We start from the raw sequence: 13,414 nt of genomic DNA on the forward strand, positions 1-13,414 counted from the left end.
ATAAAGGCTTCTTTGATATTTCTAATCTGTAAAATAAATGAATGAAACAAAATAAGAGTTTCTGGTGTCTGTTGCAAGGCATTCTGACAACTGAACAGGACAGAGAGACGTGCAGTTGTCTTCTCCAAGTTTGACTGTGAAACATTTAGTATTGGATGAAATTCAAATGTGAATTTAAGGAGCGAGTTAAGAAGAGAGTTTGGTGATTGCAAATGAGGTAAACACTTATGCAGTACATGGATAGTCTTCACTGGAACATCTAAGACATGTTCATGTGCATAATTCCATTGATTTAAAATAAAATGGATGCAAATCAGGCAAATTATTCACAATAGAATGATGGAAATCAATATATCCGGACCTAAATAAAAAATTGTGTTTTCCCACCAACTTCAAACAAACAAATAACCTCTGCTGACAACAAAAATAAACACAACAAATTTCAATATGAAGTCATTTGTTTTCCCCAAAAAGTAAACGAGATGGAGAAGAATGAACATACCCTAGAATTCAGTAACATGTAGAATCACCTTTAGCCAAAATAACTTGCAGGAAATATTTTATGTACAAGTGTATCAGTCTCTACCATCATTTTGGAGAAATTTGGGCCACTCTTCTTTACAGCATCGCTTCAGTTCATTGATGCTTGAAGGCATTTATTTTAAAAAAAATAATTAAAAGTTAATTTTACTTGGTGTTTATAGTCCAAAATTTCAGTGTTTTGCTGCAATTAATATATTACCATAATTATACTAATTTTTTTAATTGCAACATTCCCAGACACCATATAGGCACCAAAAAGTCTTAGCGGAAATACTGTGGAATTAGAAGGAAGTGAATGTGATTTATTAGAAATAGGTTAATTCATTTGAAATAGGTTAAATCACCCTGGCCCTGGAGTACCCCTGTCCTACACAATTTAATATTTCCCTACTCAAACACACCCAGTTCAACTGCCAATTGTGGTACCATATCAATATCAAAAATAGAGGATGCTAAAATACAGAGGTGAAAAAATTAACATTTCACATTCGTAAATATCCCATTTACATACGCAGAAGTGAAACTCAAGCACAGAAAGAAGAATTACATGCATATTTATCATAGTATATAGTGCTCAAACTTCTTGAATCATAGTATATAATGCTCAACTCCTTCTCAATTTAATAGCAGTCCTCATGTTCCAAGTAGATTATCTTTGGCTGCTCTCTATGATCAAGTGAAAATTTTGCACTTGAGTTTTGACAGTTTTTTTTTTTTTTTTTTTTTGGGGGGGGGTGTCATTGGCCATTTCTGTCAGCAAATGCTATTGGCTGATGATTCCTGGTTTTGTGAATGGCTGCACACTATGAAAAGCTTCTCCTGAAGACACAGATGGCAGACTAGGAAGAACGTTCACAGGTAGGTTAAAAGCAAACTATGGCAAATTTACAACCAAACATATAATAATTTAATAGTCAAGCTTAACAGTTTTATTTTTTTATTGAGAAACACCATTTGCTTTCCAGCTCATCTGCTCCAACTCCCCTGCTTCAACATGGTGTCACTTTGCTCAGATAAAATGATGTAGACTACAGCCTGTGTTCACGTTTCACATTTGAGCTCACATATGTAAGAGCTCACATTTCATAACACACATATGTAACACACATATGTAAGCTCACATTTCATAACACACATGAAATGTTAAAACTAGCAGGTTTATATATTTAACTTTGTGTTTTATTGTTCTCTAATTTTGACACTGATGTAGTGCCATAATTACAGTAATTAGCCGATTAGTTGAATCAGGTGTACTGGGAGCAGGGAAAATACTAAAACGACAGTGTACTCCCTCTGATCTCCTGATAGTACATTTATACTGGGTATGTGTGACTTAAATTGATTGAAGTCTACCATTTAAGAGTAACATAACACTCAATGTGAGTGTGAATGGTTGTCTCTGTGTGTCAGCCCTGTGATGACTTGGCGACTTGTCCAGGGTGTACCCCACCTCTCGCCCATAGTCAGCTGGGATAGGTTCCAGGATAAGGATAGCCCAGGATAAGCGGTTACAGATAATGGATGGATAACACTCTCACTAAAAAAGATGATCAACACTGATTCTGCTAGTTTCATGTATCCAATTTGGAACTATATGAAAATGTATATTCATTATGTAAATCATACAGTTGAAATCAGGACAATGAATTTTCTTGATGCAATCTGAAAGAGGGGGTAAAAGGACTTTACCACAAGAAAAAAAACATGAGCAATAATTCTTCAGATAAACGTTGCCCCCCAGTCTCAGAGTAGATAGATTAGTTTCTTTTTTGTACAATTTTCTGAGTTATTTCTCATCCCCAATCAACAAGAAAATTTAAAAAGGTTACAGAGGAACAGAGAATCAGAGGAACATTTTGATTTCTCAACAGGAAAAAACAGTGTCTATTTTTTTCCATTTTCCTTTTAAATGTTGAGATTTACAAAAAAATACACACGAAGTACTGTAGAACATGACTTAAGGCCCGAGAGACAGAGCTAGTATACCACAGTCTACTTCATTTTTGTTAGCCTCAGACAGAGCATCAGTTTCTGTTGTAACAAGGACTCTGGACAGCAATGCAATGAACAGAACTTTGCGCAAAAAAAAAAAGTGCTAAGTGCTCCGTTTTTGGGGTTTAGACAGAGGAAAATTCCAAGATGGTGATGTCATAAGATGTGATCCCATTATAATTTCACTGTAATCCATTCTGTTTCTTAGTAATGAAGTGAAAAAAGGTAGAAATTGATTTGGCCTAATTATGTATTAGCAGCAAATACGTTCCCTGGTTAAGTCTGATTGCTCACGTCGCAGTTTCAAGCCCCTTACACCTGAGTCACTTGTGTCTAAAAGTGGAATCTTCTGACCTGGAATAAAGAGAACAAGATTACATACAGATCATTAGTCAAAATGTGTCTGGAAAGTCCTTTAAGAAACTTCACTATATGGCCAAAAGTATGTGGACATCTATCAGACTATAAGTGGGCCTTCCCCAAACTGTTGCCACAAATTTGAAAGTGCACAACTGGCTAGAATGACTTTATATACTGTGGCATTAACAACTCCCCTTTACTGGAACTAAGGGGCCTCGCACAAACCCTTTTCATCATGACAATGCCCCTGTGCACAAAGCAAGGTTCATAAAGACATAATTTGCCAAGGTTGGTGTGGAAGAACTTGAGTGGCCTACACAGAGCCCTGACTTCAACACAGGGACTGATTTAGCCTTGATATTAGGTCTTGACTAGGGATACAGTCAAAATGTCCAGGTGGGAGTCAATGCTCGTCAATGGAAGATATTTTTTAATTAAAAAACTGCAGGCACCCTGCCTTGTTTAAATTTTATTTTACTTTTCATTTATACACAGCCATCTACAAGGACAGGGGGATAGTGTTCCTTTAGACATGTATGTAAACCAACCAACCTACCTACCCACCCAATCAGGGTCTCAAACTCAAATTCTGCCCAGGCCACATCAGCATTTTTGTGAGATCCCAAAGAGCCATAATCAAAGGGTGTGTGTTGGGTGTATGTGCATGTTACATCACCTGAAAAAACATGAGATGGGAGTTCATGAGGTTTACAATGCAGTTTTGTGCATAATAGAAACAATATTTAAAAAAATGACAAAACACAATTGCAAGTGATCTGTTTCTCCATTAAGTGATGTTATGCGAGTAAAGCTGGGTTTTATCCTTTTGCAATAGCTTCTCCTCTCGTGATAGCTTTGAGAGTACTCTCTCTCCAAAAAGGCAAAGTTTCCATTTGCAAATGTCATTTTTCACATTTAGACTTAAATGTGAAAAATGTGCTTCCATTTCACTTTTGCAAAATATTGCTTTATTGAGTCATCCAAAAACCCACCTCATGCAAGCATAAAAACTTTTTTTTGCAATATTTGACTGTTCCCCCCCAAGATTGTGGGTTTCCATTACTAATTTTTTAGTTCATTATTACAATTTGCACATTAAGCAGCTTAATGGAAACATGGCTCATGTTTTCAGGTGAAATAATTGTATTTTTAAGAGGCTGTGGTCACCTTAAATGGGCTTGATTGGATGCAGTCAAAACAAGGAAAATGCTGCCTCAGGATGAACTAAACACTGAGGCATCAAGGACTGTTTGAAACAGATCAAGCTCTCGTTTCCTGTCTTCTAAGACGCCTTCAAACTGCTCTCAGCCAAAAGCAGCATCGATGTATCCTCAGTGCTGCCTATTACCCATAAATCTGTGTGGCAGCTCCCTCAAGCAATGGAAAAAATATAAAAAGACGGCAGACTAAATTTCACAAAAAAAAAGTGGTCATATATAAATAAAAGTTTTTAAGCTTAGATTTTTCTGAAATGGTACCTAGAAATAAACATTATACTATCTTATAACCCTGTGATTGTAACCAAATAAATTAGTTTGATTTTGTAAAGGTTTGGATTGGGCAAGGAGGATGGAGACAGGCGCTACAGTTCAAGGTGTGCTTTTTTTTGGTAACTTTTCAATGAATATTAAAAACACACTCTCCACACGTGTTGAGGGAACACATCTATCTATCTATCTATCTATCTATCTCTCTCGTTACTGGCTATCTGAAATACACACAGAGATGCACCTTAATAAACAGCCAGTAATTAGGCACAGGTGTAACTTGTAACTTAAGATGCGCTATCCCCGCATTTCTGGTTGGGTGAACACTGCGTGCGTCTGGCTGCTGCTACTCTCCGGTGTTTTTCACAACTGTTTTTTGTTTTGGGGAACTCTTAGGATCACTTTCACCTTTACTATCTGGTGTTTTGCTGAACTTTTACTGATACTTTAGACTAAATTGCTGCTATTGCTGATGTTTACTGGACTGTACATTTGCTCTGCCAGTTTACTACTGTCTGTCTCCTAGCACACCTGCTTCTCACCTGTATGAGCCCTCTTCCTTCTCCTTCACAGTGACTACACCTGTGGTGAGTGTGTCTTTACCCTCTTGCCTTGTTGTTGTTGCCAGTGTGTTTCTGAGGTAAGCATATTAAACTTGTGTTGCGTTGGGAGTTTGGTTGGCTAACATGCAGCGTTAGCATGGTGTTATTTACGTGACAGTTCTACCATCTGGCATTTGTATTAAAGCCTTCTCAGTCCACCTTTTCATGCTCTGGTGTTGTGCTGTGCACTTTTTTTTTAACACCATCTGGCAATGCAGCCTTTATACACCTTGGCTGATCTCAAACGTCACGCCCCCCTGAACTCGGTGTCTTATAACCTGTGCCACTCACTTGGAATTATTCGTCGCCCATGTTACATACACCGCTCCAAAAAAGGACTGCCACTTATCTACAGATGTGACGCTCAAATTCCAACTCTATGTACTTATGCTTGTTGACCCCTGAAGAAAGCCAGCAGATGAAGAAATCATGACCATCTTCGTTGTATTCCTATACTGACTGCTCCTTCTCTAATTCGTCATTACTTTAATATCGGCCACTTGAATGCACAATCCATTGCTAATAAAACCTCATTAAATCAATGACCTCATCCTCCAGAAGAAAATGGACATGCTTTGTCTCTCTGAAACCTGGCAACAACCTGGTGAATGAATACACTTAAACTTGCTGACTCCCCCTGGTTATTCTTGCTTATCTAAACCCAGATCAGTAGGGAGAGGGGGTGGGTTGGCTGTTGTGTATCGCTCGGATCTGACTGTTAAAGAACTAACACTATTCAGTGTGACATCTTTTGAATACGTTGCTTTAAAGATTTTCAACTCCTCCTCTAATGCTGTTGTTAGTTTATTGGCCTCCTAAACCATTCAATTCAGATAAAAAACTGGCAGATGAACTCCTTACAGTTATCTCACCTCTTTGTCCTGCTGTAATTATGCTTTGTGACTTTAACATCCATGTTGATACCAAATGTCCTTACACCTCCGAGTTCAATTCTGTTTTGGATTGTTTTAACTTGACGCAGCATGTTGACTTCCCCACCCACAATCAAAGTCACACTCTTGACCTGCTTTGTTCCACTGGTCTAAATGACATCTCTGTCTCTGTTATCTCTGATCATAAGCTCATTGTATGCAGCTTTCATACTACCGTTCCTCCTTCCGCCTTTAAGAAAACGTCTGTCACCTACCGCAATATTAGGTCTATTATTGTTTGGTCATGTAGATCAAACAAAGATGATACTTGTATAGAAGCAGCAAAGAGGTTGTGGTTACAACCTCTTTGCTGCTTCTATACAAGTATCATCCTTGTTTGATCTACATGATGAGCTTCTCCTCCACTGACAATCTGGTTGCCATTTATCATTATAAATGGCAACCACATTATAAATGGAAACACTCTTTCTAGCTTGTTGGATGACTTAGCCCCTGTAAAGAATAGGCTTGACCCTGTCACCCGCACCTGTCCCTGGTTCACTCCTGAGCGCAGAGTAATGAAGGCCACTGGCTGACGTCTTGAGTGCTTGCATAAGAAAACCGGTCTTACTGTCCACTCGTTGCTCTACACTGAGCACATTCATAAGTCTAGGGATGCCTTAAATGCTGCCCATTCTAACTACTACTCATTAATCATACAGTGCCTTGCAAAAGTATTCATACCCCTTGAACTTTTTCACATTTTTCCACCTTACAACCACGAACTTAAAAGGTTTTATTGAGATTTTATGTGATAGACCAACACAGAGTAGCACATAATTGTGAAGTGAAATGAAAATGATAAATGGTCTTCAAAATTTTAAACAAATAAAAATCTGAAAAATGTGGTGTGCATTAGTATTCAGCCCCCTGTACTCTGATACCTCTAAATACAATCCAGTGCAATCAACTGCCTTCAGAAGTCATCTAATTAGTTAATAGAGTCCTACTGTGTGTAATTTACTCTCAGCATAAATACACTTGTTCTGTGAAGGCCTCAGTGGTTTGTTAGAGAACAGTGAAGAACAAACAGCATCATGAAGACCAAAGAACTCACCAAACAGGGCAAGGATAAAGTTCTGGAGAAGTTTAAAGCAGGGTTAGGTTATAAAAAAATATCCCAAGCTCTGAACATCTCAAGAAGCACTGTTCAATCCATCATTCAAAAATGGAAAAAGTATGGCACAACTGCAAACCTACCAAGACATGGCCGTCCACCTAAACTGACAGAGCGAGCAAGGAGAGCACTGGTCAGAGAAGCAGCCAAGAGGCCCATGATCACTCTGGAGGAGCTGCAGAAATCCACAGCTCAGGTGGGAGAATCTGTGCACAGGACAACTAAGTCATACACTCCACAAATCTGGCCTTTTTGAAAGAGTGGCAAGAAGAAAGCCATTGCTGAAAGACAGGCATAAGAAGCCATGTAGGGGACACAGCAAACATGTGGAAGAAGGTGCTTTGGTCAGATGAGACCAAAGTTGAACTTTTTGGCCTAAATGCAAAGCGCTATGTGTGGCGGAAAACTAACACTGCTCATTACCCTGCACACACCATGCCCACTGTGAAACATGGTGGTGGCAGCATTATGCTATGGGGATGCTTTTCTTCAGCAGGGACAGGGAAGCTGGTCAGAGTTGATGGGAAGATGGATGGAGCTAAATACAGGGCAATCCTGGAAGAAAACCTGTTGGAGGCTGCAAAAGACTTGAGACTGGGAAGGAGATTCACCTTCCAGCAAGACAATGACCCTAAACATACAGCCAGAGCTGCAATGGAATGGTTTAGATCAAAGAATATTCATGTGTTAGAATGGCCCAGTCAAAGTCCAGACCTAAATCCCATTGAGCATCTGTGGCAAGACTTGAAAATTGCTGTTCACAGACGCTCTCCATCCAATCTGGCTGAGCTTGAGCTATTTTGCAAAGAAGGATGGGCAAAAATTTCAGTGTCTAGATGTGCAAAGCTGGTAGAGACATACCACAAAAGACTTGCAGCTGTAATTGCAGCAAAAGGTGGCTCTACAAAGTATTGATGCAGGGGGGCTGAATACTAATGCACATCACATTTTTCAGATTTTTATTTGTTTAAAATGTTGAAGACCATTTATCATTTTTGTTTCACTTCACAATTATGTGCTACTCTGTGTTGGTCTATCACATAAAATCTCAATAAAAAACTTTTAAGTTTGTGGTTGTAAGGTGGAAAAATGTGAAAAAGTTCAAGGGATATGAATACTTTTGCAAGGCACTGTAAGCGGTTCTAAGTCTAGGCCAAAAATATTGTTTAGGACTGCTGATAAACTTCTCAAACCTCCTGTGGCAGCCTGTCCCAAGACAGCTGAACAGTGTCAGGCTTTCTTAAATTTCTTTGAAGACAAAATTAACCGGGCGGCACGGTGGTGTAGTGGTTAGCGCTGTCGCCTCACAGCAAGAAGGTCCGGGTTCGAGTCCCGTGACCGGCGAGGGCCTTTCTGTGTGGAGTTTGCATGTTCTCCCCGTGTCCGCGTGGGTTTCCTCCGGGTACTCCGGTTTCCCCCACAGTCCAAAGACATGCAGGTTAGGTTAACTGGTGACTCTAAATTGACCGTAGGTGTGAATGTGAGTGTGAATGGTTGTCTGTGTCTGTGTCAGCCCTGTGATGACCTGGCGACTTGTCCAGGGTGTACCCCGCCTTTCGCCCGTAGTCAGCTGGGATAGGCTCCAGCTTGCCTGCGACCCTGTAGAAGGATAAAGCGGCTAGAGATAATGAGATGAGACAAAATTAACCAAATTTACCAGTGCTTTCAACCTACTGCTCTATTTTTCTTGCCTTAGTTTAGGGCCTCCTCCGGGCCCTAAACTCACCCACTTCACAACTGTTGACTCCCTTTCTGTCTCTAATATCATCGCTAAGTCTAACTCCTCCTCATGTCAGCTTGACCCTGCCCCAACTCCTGTACCCAAGGCATGCTTCACAATCATCTGTGAACCAATTGCATTGCTGGTTAATTCATGCCTCACCTTTGGTATTGTTCCCACTGCCTTCAAAATGGCTGCAGTTACTCCCATTTTAAAGGAGCCTGATTTAGATCCAATCTCTCTGTTTAATTATCGACCGATCTTCAACCTCTGCTTTTTAGCAAAAATACTGGAAAGAGTGACTGCTTCACAACTTAATTCCTTTCTCATTGAAAACTATGTGTATGAGGCCTTTCAGTCTGGTTTCAGCACACATCACAGTACAGAGACTGCTCTTCTGCAAGTGGTAAATGACATCGTCCTGTCTGCTAATAGTGGTTCACTTAACACACTCGTCTCCTGTCTGTCAGATATTGGTATCACAGACATAGCCCTCCAATGGTTTCACAGTCCTACCTCACCAACAGATGACAGTTTGTCACACTGGGTTTACATAAGTCCTCCATGTCCCCTATTACTTGTGGTGTCCCCCAGGGGTCTGTTCTTAGGCCCCTCCTTTTCCTTATATACATCCTGCTCCTTCGCCAAATTATTCGTAACCATGGTCTTAACTTCCATTGCTACGCTGATGACACCTCAATGATTGTCTATTAGACTTAAAGTTGTGGATGTAGAATAATTTTCTAAAACCTAACACAGATAAAACAGAAATCATGCTCATTGGCTCCAAATCATCCATTTTCCAAATCCTCCAGTTTCAGTCTCAACATTGACAGTACATTTGTTAAATCTTCACCTGTTATAAACCTTGGAATATTGCTTGACCCCTCACTCAACTTTGATCCCCACATGCAAGTGGACATGTCCTTACTGTGCATATGACAATAAACACTTTGAACTATGAACATTAAATCCCTCACCAAGACTGCTTTCTTCCACCTCTGGAACACTGCCTGCCTTTGCCCCTTTCTTTACATTAGTGATGTTCAAACGTTGGTCCACTCCTTCAATTATGCCCCACCTAGATTACTGTAAACTCCCTTCTCATTGGCCTGCCTACTAAATCCCTTCAAAGATTACAATACATTCAGAACTCTGCAGTGAGACTCCTCACCCATACCAAACCATCTGCTCATATCACCCCCATTCTTTCTCAGCTTCACTGGCTACCTGTTCTGTCCAGAATTAAATATAAAAATCACACTACTCACCTTCAAAGCTCTCCATAACGTTGCTCCTTCTGAGACCTTCAGACCCCCTTATACTCCATCCCACTCTCTCAGATCCTCTAGCTATAATCTCCTTGCCGTTCCTTGCACTAGAGACTCTACCCTGGGTGGCAGGTCCTTCAGTGCCATGGCCCCCAAGCTCTGGAATTCCCGTGACTATTCTTCTCTTCCTTTCTTCAAATCTCATCTCAAAACCTCTCTGTTTCATGAACATTTCTCCACCAGTGCATAAACTCACCACTCTTTAGCAACTTTTATCATCCTCGCTGTCACATACCCCCACCGCCTGACTCAGGCCGGGGAGCTGTCTGGCCTGCAGCTGAACCCGACCCCCCAGGCAGGAGGAGAAGTAATCCGCCACTACGATCTACACCCCCGGCCTGTGGACGATCTCAAATTTTAAGGGCTGAAGGGCCCGATACCAATGAGTGATCGGTGCGATGGCATCCTTCATGTGGTGGAGCCACTGAAGCAGGGCATGGTCTGAACAGAAGGTGAACATGTGTCCTAGCAGGTAGTATTGGAGAGTGAGGACCACCCACTTGATGGCCAAACATTTCGCCTCATGGTGCTGTACTCTGACTCTTGCATGGAGAGCTTGCGGCTGATGTACAGCACCAAGCGCTCCTTCCCCTCCACCACCTGGGATAAAACAGCCCCCAGCCCTCTGTCCGATGCATTGGTCTATAAAACAAAAGGGAAAGAAAAGTCAGGAGAATGTAACAGCAGGCCCCCACACAAAATCACTTTTACCTGAGCAAAAGCCCATTCGCACGGCTCCGTCCTCTGGACCGGATCTGGTGCCACTTTTTTTAGTGAGGTCAGTCTCTGACCTATGTAAAGCGAGAGTCAGGGTGTTGATGTCCGTTGTCGTAGTGTGCATGCGCCAGTTCGCGTGCAGCCTGCGACGAATGCACCTGATCCTTTTTCTCTATTTTTCCTACTTGTCTTATCTTCATTTTTTTTTTTTGCTATTTTTCTCTGTTACCATAACACTATAATCAAACTGCAAGAGGGCTGCAAGAGTTTTGGTGTTTTTGCTTGCAGTCGCAAAACTTTTTTTCAGCGCAGTGATGCAACAACTACACACCACCCGCATTGTTTACACCAGGGATCAGCTGATCGAACTGAAGCCGGCTGCTCTAGCGACAAGACCGGAGGAGATCCCTGCGGTAATTTGGTGGAAAACGCAGAGGAAATGAGCAGCTACGGAGGAAGAGGGTGGCTTTGAGACAACGGAAGCTTATTGAAAAATCTTATAAGCCGTGTCTCCTCTCTATCATCATGGGGAACGTGAGGTCCCTCGAGAATAAAGTGGACGAGCTGATGGCACTGGCCCAGAGTCAGACGGAGTATCGGGAGTGCAGTTTAATGTGCTTTGTGGAGACATGGCTGCACTGGGATGTTCCCGATGACAACGCTACAATCAAGGGCTTTCACACGGCACACGGTGCGGGCGGACAGAGACTGCGCCAGGAGCAATAAGCGCAAAGGGGGAGGGCTTGCCATTCTTGTGAACAACCGGTGGTGTAACCCAGCTCACATCACTGTAAAGGAGCGCATCTGCAGCCCAGATGTTGAACTGTGTGCTGTCGGACTTCGTCCATATTATCTGCCCAGGGAGTTTTCTAATGTTATCATGGTGGCTGTTTATGTTCCCCCCTCTGCAAACCCGAACACTGCTTGTGACACTATTCACTCTGCAATAGCCTGGCTACAGACTCAACACCCGAGTGCATTCATTGCTATCTCGGGTGACTTTAATCATGTTAATTTGGACAAAACACTTTCCACTTTCACCCAATTTATGTCCTACCAGAGAGGGAAGAACAAAAGACCTGCTGTATGCTAATGTTAAAGAGGATTACAGCTCTTCCCCCCTCCCCCCCACTGGGCAGGTCAGACCACAACCTGATTTAGCTCTCCCCTGCTATGTGCCTCTGGTGAAGAGACTGCCCACCACATCAAAGATAGTGAGGAGATGGACAGATGAGGCCAACCAGGCACTGCAGGGATGCTTCGAGGTGACAGACTGGCAGACACTGTATGAGCCCCACGGAGACGACATTGATGGGCTCACAGAGTGCATCACGGGATACATCAACTTCTGTGTGGACACCATTGTCCCAGCTAGGACTGCCAGCTGTTACCCCAACAACAAGCCGTGGGTAACGAAGGACATCAAAGCCCTCTTAAATGAAAAGAAGAGGGCTTTCAGAGCCGGCAACAAGGAGGTGGTGTGAGGAGTACAGCATGAACTGAGAGCAACGATCAGGGAGGCCAAGGAAAAGTACAGGAGGAAGTTGGAGTGGAAACTCCAACAGAACAACATGAGAGAGGTGTGGAGTGGAATGAAGACCATCACTAGTTACAAGCCAACCAACAATGAAGGAGTGGATGGCAATGTGGAAAGGGCGAATGAGCTGATGTTTACTTCAACAGATTTGATGGCGTGACCCCAACCCACCACCACCACTCTTCTGTGGGATGGCTACAACCACACACTTCATATTCTCTCCCCTCCCCCGCCTCTTATTGTCCAACCTCATCCCCATTTCAGGACCTCGCTCGCACCTCCTCAACAGACTCCCTGGCTGAGCACACACCCTCAAGAAACACCATCCCTCCCCCACCCGTGACCTTCACACTGATCATCAGCGAGGAGCAAGTGAGAAGACAGCTGAAGAGACTCCATGCAGGAAAATCACCAGGCCTAAATGGTGCTAGCCCCAGGGCCCTGAAGATCAAATCAAATCAAATCAAATCAAATCAAGTTTATTTGTATAGCGCTTTTAACAATAAACATTGTCGCAAAGCAGCTTTACAGAATTTGAACGACTTAAAACATGAGCTAATTTTATCCCTAATCTATCCCCAATGAGCAAGCCTGTGGCGACGGTGGCAAGGAAAAACTCCCTCAGACGACATGAGGAAGAAACCTCAAGAGGAACCAGACTCAAAAGGGAACCCATCCTCATTTGGGCAACAACAGACAGCCTGACTATAATATTAACAGTTTTAACAGGTATAACCCTCAACTGTCCTCATGGGGCCGTCCTTCACAGGAGCGGTGCGATAAAACTCCGACCAGACACAGGGCACCAGGATGGATCAAGCAGGTCCGAGGGGCAGAAGAGGCCAGCATCTCAATCCCAGGATCAACATGTAACTCAGAGGGACAGATTGGGGGGGGGAAGAGAGAGAGAAAGAAAACACGTTGTTAGGTATGCCCTAAAAATGACAAGTATTAAATCTGTGTGGTAGGCTCGCAGAGACGAGAGTCTTTACATCAGGCATAACACACAACAATGGCATGTTAATATGGTAAAATATATCATGACCTGCTCTGGCTGGATGCTTGATTGGGTGATG

At 42.4% G+C, this 13,414-nt stretch overlaps 1 protein-coding gene across 4 annotated transcripts in view; it reads right to left on the minus strand.

The window, feature by feature from the left end:
• Window positions 1–440: 440 nt before the first annotated feature.
• The window catches only part of rab22a (RAB22A, member RAS oncogene family), a 205,055-nt gene continuing 192,081 nt past the window's right edge, over window positions 441–13,414 (minus strand). For 3 of the 4 annotated variants that reach the window (XR_009654511.1, XR_009654510.1, XR_009654512.1), the window contains 2 exons: window positions 10,025–10,726; window positions 2,806–2,889 (listed from right to left, as the gene is read on the minus strand). Coding sequence is in view for 1 of the 4 variants with exons in the window: in XM_060919073.1 (XP_060775056.1) it covers window positions 2,789–2,889 (101 nt within the window). In the remaining 3 variants the exon portion in view is untranslated. Of the gene's footprint in view, window positions 2,890–10,024; window positions 10,727–13,414 lie in introns of all 4 variants that reach the window. The other variant, XM_060919073.1, reaches the window with a different exon arrangement.

This window comes from Neoarius graeffei, chromosome 4 (assembly GCF_027579695.1).
Source record: "Neoarius graeffei isolate fNeoGra1 chromosome 4, fNeoGra1.pri, whole genome shotgun sequence".
NCBI classification, from domain to species: Eukaryota; Metazoa; Chordata; class Actinopteri; order Siluriformes; family Ariidae; genus Neoarius; species Neoarius graeffei.